This window comes from Anomalospiza imberbis, chromosome 3, assembly GCF_031753505.1.
Source record: "Anomalospiza imberbis isolate Cuckoo-Finch-1a 21T00152 chromosome 3, ASM3175350v1, whole genome shotgun sequence".
Lineage (NCBI taxonomy): Eukaryota > Metazoa > Chordata > Aves > Passeriformes > Viduidae > Anomalospiza > Anomalospiza imberbis.
The window spans coordinates 15,583,282-15,596,691 of NC_089683.1; the positions used below are offsets into that span (position 1 = coordinate 15,583,282).

Consider the following 13,410-nt stretch of genomic DNA (forward strand, 5'->3'; position numbering starts at 1 on the left):
TGGTACAATTACAGGGGCTTATCCCTCTATCTGAGGGCAAGATGTCAGGAAGTTGAAGGGCAGCTCTTACCTTTCACCCTCTAGTTCTTCTGAAGCAACAGGAAGGACCTTTGAAAATAAAGGGGAGATTTTGTGAGTATTTCATCCAGAACTAGAGTTAATTTTCTCTTATAATCCTCCAATGCTAAATCAAATGACACTTTGGCTCCAGAAGCCAGTAAACATCTTCTTTACCTTTTTTCATAGAAAGTAATAAAAGATGTCAAATGAGAGACAGGAACTAAAAGTAGCCAGCTTTTTTCCTCGACTGGTGTAGAATCTTTTGACAAAACTCAGCAATAGGGCCTTTGTAGAAAAACATACAGGAATGTCAGCCTTATGGATATAAGTTTGTTCTCCTTCCTTTGCTAGGAGTTCAGGCAATGCTCTTAAAAAGTAAGGTTTATATTATGTTAGAGCATAGCAGAACTCCCAGCACAGCAAAGTTCAAGATTTTGAAACCTGGTTGCATGCTAAGTTTTTCCCTTCCAGTTTCTTGTAAGCTGGAACTTTCCAGGAACACTGAGGCAGGGCACTCTGGCAGTTGATCACAGAGCTGACACACATGCCAGTTCCACAGGGTAGGATTTTCATCCTGCAGCAGGCATCTGGAGGAGACTGTGCTGTACAACAGCACACCAGGATCCCAAGAGATGCTATGAGAGAAAACCACCCTGCAGTTCATGCAATGGACAAATCCTTTCAAGTTCACAGAAACTGGACTTGATAGGAAAATAATTTGATGGTGAAACACCCCAAGTTAACTTCAGCCAATGTATCTTGGAGGAACAATTCTTGCCCATATGAGACTCAGCCTGTATTTGATTACAGCACTGATGCAATCTAACATTTCATATGTACATACACACAACACAGCATCCCAGGCCTTTTGCAAATACATCTCAGAGCCTCTTCATCCCCACACCCATGAGCTTTACTCACGTGAGCCCCACGTTGCAGGTTTGCAAAGTGAACATCAGGGATGAACAGGACAGGCTGAGTGTCCAGGTCCATGAAGGGCTTGAAGATGGTGATGTCGGTACGTTTGTGCGAGGGAAGCATGGGCACTTTGACATCAGAAACTGCGGAGACAAGATCAGGATAGAGGATACTGAAGGCCCTGATGGGGCCCTACATCATTTGAAAGGTACATGCTGCTGAATAAGGGTATTCTGCAATCAGGGTCCAAGCGAAAAGCTCCTGTGGTAAAGGAGTTTGAACTTTGGTTGTCTCCCTCTCAGCTGAGGGCCTGGGCCCTGAGGGCTTGTTTCACAGAGTAGTCAAAGCTTTCTCCACCTCTCCAACTGAGCAACTCAACTTTGTTTAGATATTAATTAGGATGGACAATAACATGGCACTCAGCCCAAGAGAGGAACTGAGGTCAGCCATCCAAACAGCACAAAAATCAGTCCCTGCCCCACCTTCTCCCTCTCCAGTCCCTCAAAAGCTTGCTGGTGTTCCTATGCCGGGAGGATACAAAGAAGAAAAAGGGACAATTTGTGTATTCCAAATTGGGAGCATCTTAAATAGACAGCACCACAGTAGCACTATACTACAGAGGTAGTACAAATACTGGTTTGTGCAAGTTGTTATATCTAAAGTTACGTTTTGATTCCACACTTCCAAGTTTCACATTCTAGCTCCTCCCACTGTTCATCCTGGTCACCTCAGCGTGCCAGCCTCTAGTCCATTCCCCCAGGATCACCAGGATCTGTCTCTCACAGAGCCCTTTGGCTCTCACAATGTACCAGCTCGTGTGACACAACCCACCAAGAGGACAGACTTCATCCACAAAGACCCTTTGAGAAGAAAGTGAGGCAGAAGGTGCCTTAAACCGCATTTCAGACACATTCATGTCAAACTACCACAGTCGAAGACTTTATTTTACCAAGTGGAAAATATCCATCTGAGGTTAAACCAACTGCAAACAAAATAAATGTTTTTCAAACAAAACCATTTCTCATGTCCTCAGTAGAAAAGACATTATTTTCTCCTTGCAAAACAGATTTCTTTAAAGATTGCTCAATTTCTGTAAAAATAACTTTGCCCAAAAGCCACCAACTGTTTCTGCTATTGAAGAGTTCATGTACACATGGCATTTGTGATCCTGGAGGTGAATGTAACAGCTTATGGCTTCAAGGAATCAAAAACTTCCCACATAAGAACTTAAAAGTCAAAGATCATACTTTCCAGGAAAATAAGGATCACATCGGGCTACGCCCAAGCCTAGAAAATTAACACTGGAAAGCAGCTTTTGTCAAACCATAAGATCCTGGGAAACGTGTACTGAACCTGCCTTCCCTTTCCAGCCGTGATGCAAAGGGCTGCCCGCAGTAATCTTTTGGGAGCCGCTGGGGCTGCTGCATTTGTGAAACGCTAACAGTGTGCTAAACCTGCCTCTTGTGACGTACTTCGAAAGAAACCAAAAACACAGCCCTTTCCACAACTTCCCTGGAGCAAATGGGCTCCCTTCAGAATTATCTTCTGAAGCTGCTCCAGCAGCCTGTACCTGCTGCGTCAGGAAAAGCCTGCCCAGCGAGCTGAGAGGTGCGTGCTGGCCGAACCAGTGGGGCTGTTAACAGCAGAGCAAGCGAGAGCACGCGCCTGCCCCGTGCCCACAAAGAACAGGGAGATATATCTTCCTCTAAGCAGCTCTGCTGCTGAATAACCAGTCGTCCAAACACAGGATCTGTCATCTGCAGCAGCTGAAGGAAGATGATCAGCATGAAAAAATTCCTCATCCTTCACAGACTGTGGTGCTGAGGTCTCACATACTTCACACATGCAGAAACTTCGAAATTACTTGCTAAGGACCACTTTGCTCTAGAAGAGTGAGCATAGGGCTGAGAGGCTGGAGGCTCAGCCTCAAGGCTGCCATGGCCTTGTTGAGGAGTTGCAAACACATTTTTAATGTAAGTTAAAACCTAAGTTTAGGATCAAGTTGAAAACATTTGGAACTGATCATTCTCATTGCCACCTGGATTGGGAGAGGCTCCAGCACTGGCCAAAAATCCCACCCCCACCCCACCACTTCAACTGCTACAACCCATACCTGACTGAATATACAGCAGGACCCTGTCTTGGACAGAAAGAACTATACAGAATGAAGTCTTAAATGACCCAGTGTGCTGCAAAACACAATGACTGTTCCATAAGGAATTGCTTAAAACAAGCACTGGTCCATAGAGGATAAAAACTGACTTGGGAGCTCTACTGCACAAGCTATTTGTAGCCAAAATCAAATCCAATATTTAAAATACTGATGGAATAAGTTCTACTTACAGGCATTCAACTGAGAGCTGGGATCAGTGCACTTCCCTTTTCTTTTGCTTTGCTTTCGCTCTTCATCCCTGATCTTCCTCTCTGCTCCCTGTCAGACAAAAGATTAAGGGAAAGCAATGGGGGAGTGAAGAAGAAGAGGGGGAGAGAGAAAGAGAAGGTATTTTTAATTTTATGTTTTTTTCAGCTGCAGAGGCAGGAACACCGATTCTTCCAGAGCTATGTTTGTGGAGGTCAGATCCACAGTACCCAAGCTGCAGGTTTGCCAGAGTGTGCCAGCTTTGAGATCTGCTTACTTTTGAGTCCTATCATCTAATGAAATCCAACAACCATATCCAAGATACAAACACTTGATTTTCTTGCAAGTCAGATGGAGATATGGTGAAAAAGGACACCCACATCTATAACGATTGTATAAAGCATTAGATAAAAGTACAGTTTAAGTGTTAAAACAATAAAGAATTGCAGGTTCCCCCAGTTTAGGAGTGCCCTTGATTGTCATTAGAATCCACAGAAGTCACACCACACTTGAATCACCAAGTGCACACTTCACACAGAGCCTGCAGCAGTTGCACCAGCCTTCACTGAGCTCAAGCTGCAGACATGCGCTGCTTTAAAGCAGGGATTATTTCTTCTCTTTTTATCACGGCCAGGCCATGGTGGAATCCACAGATTCCCTAACTGCTCCTGGCCTAATTCCTGCACTGCTCCTGGCCTTCCAAACCAAGCAACAGTGCCATATTGCCATTTTTTTCTGCAAGGTTCAGACAGCTATAATGAAGAAAGAAAAGGAAGAAAGAAGCTTTGTAATAGTGTTCCTGCCTCCAGCTCTGCCCAGACCTCACATGTGACTGTGGGTTAAGTCAGGGATGTCATACTGCCAGCTGCATGAAGTGATAAGCCCATAGGAGATGGCCAACACTCAGTCCTGGTGCTACCACCAGGTCACCAAAGCTGGTAAACACAAATTCTAGCCAGTCTCCCAATATCCTCCTGCAAAGCAGGGCTAAAGGTAACTGTTACCTGGCCACACCAAGCCATTATTTCTCATTGCCTCTCCTTCAAAGCTGCCAAAACACACCCACATCCTCACACGGTCCTGGAGGAAGATGATTAGCTACAGCATATGAGGTGTCAAAACTCCTGTGGCCATGGGGTGGGAATCTGTGCCTAATGGTGTATGGGAGAAGGGGAACAGCCCTCCTTACTTCCCAGTAAATCGATGTTCTATAGATACCAGGCTGCCTATGCCTGCTGGTAGCACTGGGCTTACCTGCACCAGCAATAAAAATGAAAATTGGCCAAGATATTTGATACACATTAACACATATCATCTTTTCTTCCACCCAATGAGAGGGAAAAAAGCAGCTTCAGGGAGCTGTGGTGAAAGAGAGAAAAAATTACACATGAAGACACAGGCATTGCCAGCTTTGCTTGACTCAATAAAGCTGATATAGCCCACTACAGTGAAGACATCCCACCTAAACCTCAGCACAGCTGGACCCGAACCCCTCTGTCATCCCTTACCAAAGCAGTCACATCTCAGCTTGACAGCAGAAAGATTAGATTTGGTTCCAGATCTGATTTTTACCTTTCATGTAGAAATAAAGTTGTGCTACTCAAACACTCTGCTACAGAACAGCATCTGCCTCCTCGTGGAGAACATGCTGATTCAACAAGAGCACACATTTTGAGACAATCTCTGCCCTCCCATTCCCTGCTTGAAAGTCAGCTTGATGCAGGCTACTGAGGCCCAGGTAAATATGTCTCAAATCCCACATTAAAAAAAAGAAAGTTATGTCGTGAAAACAGGCTTTTCTGCCCTGCCAGCAGAGTTCAGGGAACAATCCTGAAAGAGAGCAGTTTTATACTGGACATAAGGAGAAATTTTTTTTCTGATGAGGGTGGCGAGGTACCCTCAGCTTGGCTAGGGAAGCTGTGGATGCTCCATCCCTGGAAGTGTTCAAGGCCAGGTCGGATGGGGCTTTGAGTAAGCTGGACTAGTGGAATGCATTGCTGACCATGGCAGAGATCTAGACTAGATCATCTTTAAAGGTGCTATGCAACCCAAACCATTCTGTGATCATGCAACTGAAAGAACAGTTGCCATGTTTCTGCCCATTCACATCAATGCTCCAGCAGCCTTGCACCTGCTCTTTCCTTCCAACAGCATCTCACTCATTTGTTCCTACCATCCATGAAAGCCTTCCCACAGCACTGCCCATCACTACCAGAGAAACAGCAGATCCCGGAGGGCAACACAAGCGCTAGTCAGTGAAATCCTGTATTTAATTCTCCTCATGTGGATGCATAGCTGAGGTACCATTCAGAATAGAGGAGGTCTTCTTCCTCTGGGACAGGTCAGCCTCATCCCTGCTCAGCCCAAATATTGCTGAGCCAAGCCTAAGGAAGCTTGTGCCATAACATTCTACAGGATGACACCATTATACCCATACTGCTTTACTCAGGTCCTGAAACCACACAGGAGTAGATGAAAACCAAACATCTCAGGAGGAAGGAGCATCAGAGATGTGTGAAGAACTGACCGCAGCCCCCATTCCCCCATTGCAGGGGACAAGGGAAAGAATTATGGAGTGAAGTTGAGCCTGAAAAGAAGGGAAGGGTGAAAGGAAGGTACTTGTAAGATTCAGTTTTATATTTTATTATCCTGTTCTGATTTTGATTTACATTTCTCCTTCCTTTCTTCCCTCCTCTTTTAATTCAGGTACAATTTACAAAGTATCTGGAGGAATAAATCAGGAAAGTAAGTCAAAACCCCGAAGGGAAATAAAAGATGCACTGGCATTACTATATTACTAGGTTTGCTGATATTTCTGCCATAGCTTGGAGAAACTCACTGGAGTCTATATGCTGACTACACATCTGCCTTTTTATTAACCAGTTTGTCTTATTAGCAGTGGCACAAGCCTGTTGGTCATTTTAGCATTGTGTCAGTAATTGACTGGACAATTTAGGAGTAAAAGATCCCCCCCTACCCTGTAAAAAGTCTGTCCTCTCTGTATTGTAGAGAAAACAGGTTGACAGCACACCCAACTCCCAGATTACTCTGGTGAAAAAACATCAGATGACACAGTTGCTTGTGTCTCATCTTGAAACAGGAAGAAGAAAACAGAAAAAGGAAAAATAAAGAAAGAAATCTCATGAGACCCAAGCTTCTTAGGCATACTGGCAAGTCTTAAAATGGCTCTGGAGAGCTTTTGCTAAGTCCCTGTAAATTCTCTGCAGAAAGTATCACAACAGGAACAGCTACAGGCAGCTCTCCCAGCTGTGCAGGAATGCAGAGGGACCCATCTAAAAGCCTACGGATGGACAACAGAATGTGGCAGGGTGAGTTAATGGGATGCTCCAGCAGGAGCACAGTGCAGAGTCCCTGTATATTTTGGGAGGTAAGCAGAGACAGAATAATGGCATACGAGATGAATCTTTGTGTCACTGTCCTAGAGAACACCAGGCAAGACCACACAGTGGTCTGGCAAAGCCAGCACAGACCAGAGAGGGGGGTTACAGACCTGCCTCAGCCCTGCAGCTGCACGGAGAAGCATTTGAGCTATCACCTGAAAGAGTCTGCCCTATGAAGACAGAGTCTGGACTAAAAAGATAAGAGACCCAAATCAAGCAGGATATCAGCAAAATAGGAAGTCAACATGGTTCACAGCAATCAAAAGGACTGGGGGAGTCCAGGAAGCATTTATCATGGCCTAGAACACTTGGTCACTCTGGAAATAGTAACATTACACATTACTTGACCTGGACCTTCAAAAGACTGCTCAGGCAGGAACAGGTTATGAAAATTGGCTTTCTTTGCAAACTCAGTTAAGCTTTTACAGCTGCTTTCAGCTCAGCTTTTGCTATTTCTTTCACAGCTTCTGTTGAATACTGGCTTTGGGATAGGCATTAATTCTGTGTATTAAATTTGTTGAGGCAGAGCAGTCTAATTACAGCACCCATCCAGCTTGTAAATGGGCTTTTTTAAGCTGCTGTATGTCATGGTGGTACATCTTTTGTTCACAAGCTCTGCAAGTTACTGGTTTGGGGTTTTTTGTAAAAAATACAGTATGAAAACATGAAGAAATTTAAAAGGACCAACACAACAGACCTTGGGCAAAAAGACAAGCCTGTACTTGCTCCAGTCAATGGCAATGATTTCTCCTGCTGAAGGCTCTTCCCAGTGTCAGTATGCCACTGGCTGACCTTTCTCTAAAGTCAATGCTCAGGAACACTTATCACTCCAGCACTTTGGGAGCAGCAAATTTATTTGAGGTCATCATAACATCTATGAGCCAAGTAGAAGGGGTTGAAATTTTTTAAACACAGACAGGACTTTTCAGCGAGTCAAAATAGCAAGTGACACAATTAGGAAAAAAAAAAAAAGCTGTTAAACTGTGGAGCAGACTTTCCAAAACAGTCACTGGCACATTGATTCAACCTTACCTTGTCACAGAAGACTTTAATTTGGCAGTAGGCTCTGTGGACAGGTTTGTTACTCCTGTTATTATAGCTGTAAGTGTCAATCTGAAGATTCAGAGGCAGGCCTTTAACTCCCTTCTGAGAGGAAAAATCTGTGCTGAGGCAGTTCACAGAAATGAAAACCTGCAGAAGAGGAAAGCAGCAGCTGTCAGTAGTGACACACGGAGTCCTGGCCGACCACTGAGCGAGGGATACTTGGGGAGTGCTAAGGCCCAAATGCTGGTCCTTGCCACTACAAGCAGCACCTTCTTTCTTCTGAGACACCAGGTAAAATCCCCAAGGAGCAACATAACATTAAGTTTTTACACAAGCCATTGAAGGAGACAAAGCCACTTTGTCCAAAACAGATTTCAGCAGACCATCCAAACTTTAGGAAGACGCCGCCTATCTTCCCACCCAAGAACTCTCAAATGTCACCAGCAAACTTTTAGCAAAGGGAATGCTCCTACAATCAATTTGCACTGCTCAGCATTTATTATTTTCTTGGTAAGAACACAACCATGTTCCAAAAAATTCATGTTACTCTGGGCAAGTTAAATCTTTCCATGAGTCTGACATGAGCACAGCTTATACTTCAAAGTACTTGGTTGAGTATTTTTTTCTAAACACTATTAAAAGCTTTTAAAAAATATTAGGCAATATGTAATCTTTAAACACAGAAATAACACCATTATTCCAGTGAAGGTTTCTGGGCTTTACACTAAGTTGAACACTACTTTGAATATTCCTTCAATATGAAGACAGACCTTCAATACCCTGTTAACATTCAGCTGGAAAGGGTAAGAGAAACATTTCCATTATTCTTACAAAAATTAATTACATGTTGGAACATATCTAATTTCATTTTCATAACTGCTTGAAAAAAACAACAAAAAAACCCTCTCAAAAAACACAAATCACACACAAACAGACAAGTTCAATGCTGCTTAGCAGAATAAAGAAATATCCTTAAGTGGATATGAGCAGATAGACCAGAGTACTTTGTATCTAGATAATAGGCTTGCAGTGTGCCAGGCTTTTCTACAGACACAATGCCTATTACTGGCACATCTCAGAAGCTGTAAGGATTAATTACCAGGAATTTACAAGCCACCAAGACCTGCAACGGCTTCTCTCCTCTCTGCCTGAAGAATAAAGGCTGGGAACTCACTGCTTTAAAAAATAACCAAAGCCTCGGGAGCCAGAAGCACCTTCCCAGAGATTTTGCAGGAGCACCATCCCAGGACCCATCGCTCACTTAGGTGGTGCTGCTACCAGCACTTGAGCAGCGAGCTGGTGCCACCTCCCGGAGCTGCAGGGGCTCACACAGGCTTGGGAAAGCTACAGGCTTTGGCTTTGCTAAGGGCTGCTTACCAAGGCCCAAGGTCCTCTTCACACAAGTTCTGCAACATCCTTTACCAGTTTCAACAAAGATGGGAGACAGAAATGGAAAACCCTGATCTGGTGATAGTTTATAACCATTGATTTTTCCCTGCCATGGATAATATAGCTGTAAAAAAAGCCAGGGCAGGGAGGAAAAACAGTGCAGGTGAGGGACTTCTCTCACAGTAATCTGTCTGAATACTGGGGATTCACATGCCGCTTCCTGCGGCCCCTGTGCCCTGAGAGGGCAGCACAGTTGCTCAGCAAACAGCGCCCCTATTCCCTCCTGTGCACACACCATCCCAGAGATTCCAATTCCCATCTCCCCACCAAGGCCTGCTGTGCCAAGGGACATGGAAGGAGTGAAACACCACCCAAGCTGGGCCAGCACAGCACGTCAGCAGAGCCCCGGCCCCACACTGCTGCCTCTGCGGGGATTCAAGCCAGGAACACGTGCAGGACGCCAGGTGAGCTGGTGCTCAATGCCTGCTCACCCTCCAGCCTGTGCACCAGCATCCCAAACTCGTGCTGTTCCAAGACAACTTTTTGTGAAAGCATTAAATACACAAATTGCAGTCAGGAAAATTATTTTAAAATAAGCTGATTGCAGTCTCCCCCAGACTAACCCAAAGGATGGCTTTGCCCGCTTTTATCCACCCCGCTTCCCTTCTTGCTACCTTTGGCTTTACAAGGATATTTTGCCTGCAGTGCTGGTACACCCTGGGGGAAAAGCTTCAAGGAGTTTGAAGAGCTGCTCTCACCAGCTTGGGAGCTTGGTAATCAGATGTATGCACACCCTGAATAATTGTGTTCCCTGAGCAGGGGTTTTGTTTTTTAAAAGACCCTCAACTCTGGTGTTTGCATATTTTTACATTTTAAATTTTAATTTTAAATTTACCTATACTGAATATTCACTCAACTCATTTCTGTATGAAAAAATGACTACATTCTTTAAGAAAAACATGCCCAAGCAGCCACATCAGCAGGTCCACCCCTTCTCGAAATTTCTGTGAAATCCCACAAATGAGTTTCACACCACCGGACACCAGAAGATTCAGTGTGCAGCATCAGTCAGCAGTTCCTTAGCACATGGTGTCACTTCTCTTCTGAGACTTTGTGTTTTCAGTTTTTATGGCTTACCAGCCACACAAAGCCTGCTGGGCTGAAGGTAGAAGAGTTGGTCTCAGCACAACAGACACATGTTACTACAGCAGAGCTGCACAGGTATCCCATGGGAATTTAGGATTGCCTGTCAGATGTCAAAGATTATCCTCCTACTTTAGAGTCTCCTCATTTGATTAGCTTTGGCTTTAAGCAGCTGACTTCATTTTCATGCCATTCAAATCTTCAGGACTCTAGGCAGGAGATGACAACTAAAACCTAATCACATCTCTGAAACAACAGAGCGCCAGCCTGTCTTCTCCCGTTTGTACTAAACAATTTCAGCTCAAAAGGAGCATCTACTTCTCCCTACCCATCCTGTAACTTCTATTTTTGAGCAACTTCAGGTTGCCTCAAGTTTCAAAAAACAGAATTTTAGCAAACAGCTTTTCCAGTTTGGGCTAACACAGTTTCAGCCAGGTTCCTAATGTACAGGAATATTTGACTTACATTAGAAATGAAATGTAAGGCCAAGTGACTGCACCAGCTACATCCCCACCCCAAAATTGCCAGAAGAAAGAAAAACGTAACCACAGAAGTTGCTCTGCGTCTTCAGCCTGCTGAGCAAGATTCCTTTTCATGTGTCCAACCTATTTTTCTAAGGGCAGTTCCGCATTCTCAGCTATATTAAGATTTGTTGTTACTTTTAAAAAAACCATTTTCATCTCACCTCCCAAGATTCAACATAAAGACAGCACTTAAAAATAGAGCACTGTCAAGCCTGGGCACTTACACACATGAGTCAAGCCCTCAAAAGTTACACAGATTTTCTTTAAAACTAAGATTTGTAAAGGGATTAGAAACCTGTTCTTGAGTTATTTTGCTTGCTTGCAGTTGAGCCTCTATATTTGACTACACATATCCAGGCTATCACATATCCAGGCTTTTCTCTCTAACTCAAGGCACATTTTATTTATTCCCTTTTCTTTGGTTGATTTTTTTCTAACTCCTTTTAAAACAAGCTGAGATACTCATTGAGGCAAATGGCTCCACAATGGTGGCATATAAGATAAAATCAAACAGCATGAAATCTGTGAGCTGCTACAGACTGCTAACCTCCCACACCTGGCATTCACCCCAATACTCTAGAGCCTCCTTTCTCCACCACCATGCTGGGTTTTCTGCAGCCTTTGGGGCAGCCCAGCTGCACACAACAAAAGACTGCAGGCAGAAGGATTAAAGCACCTCCTCTGGGATCATGCTGGAAGTTAGCGTGGGAAGAAGTCAGACCTCATGACTTCTCTGTCTGCTTTAACCATCCGACCCCTCATGCCCCTCCTCACCTAAGGTGGGAGGAACACACCGTGCCTACATTCAAATCCACGAGAAACAATCTTCCATTTTAATAATGCAGAAAAAAAATTAATCCAACAGCTCTGCCATGTGCCCTCAAGGAAGGGCAGCAGAGACAGCCAAGTTCTTTCCACACAGCACCTTTTTTTAACAAGATCTGCCTTTCAAACAAACCAGGAAAAACAGACATAATTAAAGGGCAATCAAAGCACTGCAGGAACCTCTCTGTCAGCGAGATGAAAGATGTCTTTTTTAAATGAAGGCTTGCATACCCAGATCTCTTCTCCTCAGTTTATCTTGGACGCCGTACTCTTCTGTCACACAAAAAGCACTAGCAATTCTGATGAGTCCAAAGGCTACATATGCAGCAGCTTTAGATGAAATGTCACCTTGTGCAGGCCCATCTGCCCAGTTGGAAAGGAGCAGTGTAGGTTCTCACCTGGGGCTGCCACAGGCAATGGAGAGCAACTTGTGATAGCACACCACAGACTCTGACCAGTCAGAGCAAACACAGGCATGGGTAGCACTATCCTGCAAAGTCCTGTACATCCTTCTGGATAAGGACCTACATAGGCAGGCTTGGGACTTTTCCAGGCTGATCACCTTGCTCCACGTTTATTTCGTTTCAAGAGAAGGCAGGAAAATGATATTATCTCCTCCTATTTATGATCCTTTATATTTCTGTGTCCAAAGGATTAAGACATTATTCAACAATCCAAGCCCACTGGATATTTCTTTCTCTATTGAGAATTCAGATAAAAACCTTAGCTCTTTTCTCACAGTAGTACACAAAAGCCTCTCATTTTAACCACAGAACAGTTTGGGTTGGAAGGGCCCTTAAAGATTGTCTAGTTCAGCCCCCCATGTTATGGGCAGGGACACATTTCACCAGACCAGAAGGCTCAAAATCCCAAACCTGGCCTTAAACACTTCCAGGAATGAGGCATCCACAGCTTCTCTGGGCAGCCTGTTACAGTGCCTTAGCACCCTCACAGTGAAGAATTTCCTCCTAATACCTGATCTGAATATGTCAGTTTGAAGCCATTCACCCTTGTTCCATATCACTGTAAGCCCCTGTAAAAAGTCCCCCTCCAGCTTTCTTTCAAGCCTCCTTTTGGTTCTGGAAGGTGTTCTAAGGTCTCTCCAGAGCCGTCTCTTCTTCAGGCTGTACAACCCCAACTCTTCAGCCTGTCTTCACAGGAGACGTTCCAGGCTATGTTATATTCAACTTAAAACTGTCAGGATGTTTTTGATCTTGGATGACTCTGTTTGTACAGAATACAGAGTTTGGAGCCTACAACACAACAACCAGAGACAGGTTAAACTGCAATGAGCTTCTTTCCAGGGAATGCAGCTGCTTTTCTTGGCCTTGGCTAAATAGATTCAATGTTATGCCCAAAATACAGTAGGCAAAGGGATTCCAGTGGGTCTAGAGACCATTTTCCTGACACAAAGGCAGTGTCTCCCCCTCACATAAAACAAAGTTAACCAGAAGCTCAAAGTTTGTAATTTTGATGCTGATAGCTGAAATCATATGGTTTCTCTAAAGGCTTGGACAAATATAAACAGCAAAGAGAAAAAAAACCCAGAGTTATTTTCTACAGATTTGTCCCCATATGTTTCCTCTATGCTGCAAGCTGGCTGGATTCAAAACACCTCCTGTCCAAAAGCCTTATGAAGTACACCAGCAGAGTTCCAAGCCCTTCCAAGAGGGAGAGCCGTCAACCTGGGCACTACCTTGTGCCAATGTAGCTACGTGGCTTCCAAGATCTGGGTGAGAGCCAAGCA

At 44.3% G+C, this 13,410-nt stretch overlaps 1 protein-coding gene across 5 annotated transcripts in view; it reads right to left on the minus strand.

Moving 5' to 3' along the window:
• The window catches only part of GRHL1 (grainyhead like transcription factor 1), a 43,934-nt gene that overhangs the window by 7,223 nt on the left and 23,301 nt on the right, over positions 1 to 13,410 (minus strand). For all 5 annotated transcript variants that reach the window (XM_068183472.1, XM_068183471.1, XM_068183475.1 and 2 more), the window contains 4 exons: positions 7,771 to 7,929; positions 3,322 to 3,409; positions 982 to 1,121; positions 71 to 108 (listed from right to left, as the gene is read on the minus strand). In XM_068183472.1, coding sequence (XP_068039573.1) covers positions 71 to 108; positions 982 to 1,121; positions 3,322 to 3,409; positions 7,771 to 7,929 — 425 coding nt within the window. The remainder of the gene's footprint in view (positions 1 to 70; positions 109 to 981; positions 1,122 to 3,321; positions 3,410 to 7,770; positions 7,930 to 13,410) is intronic.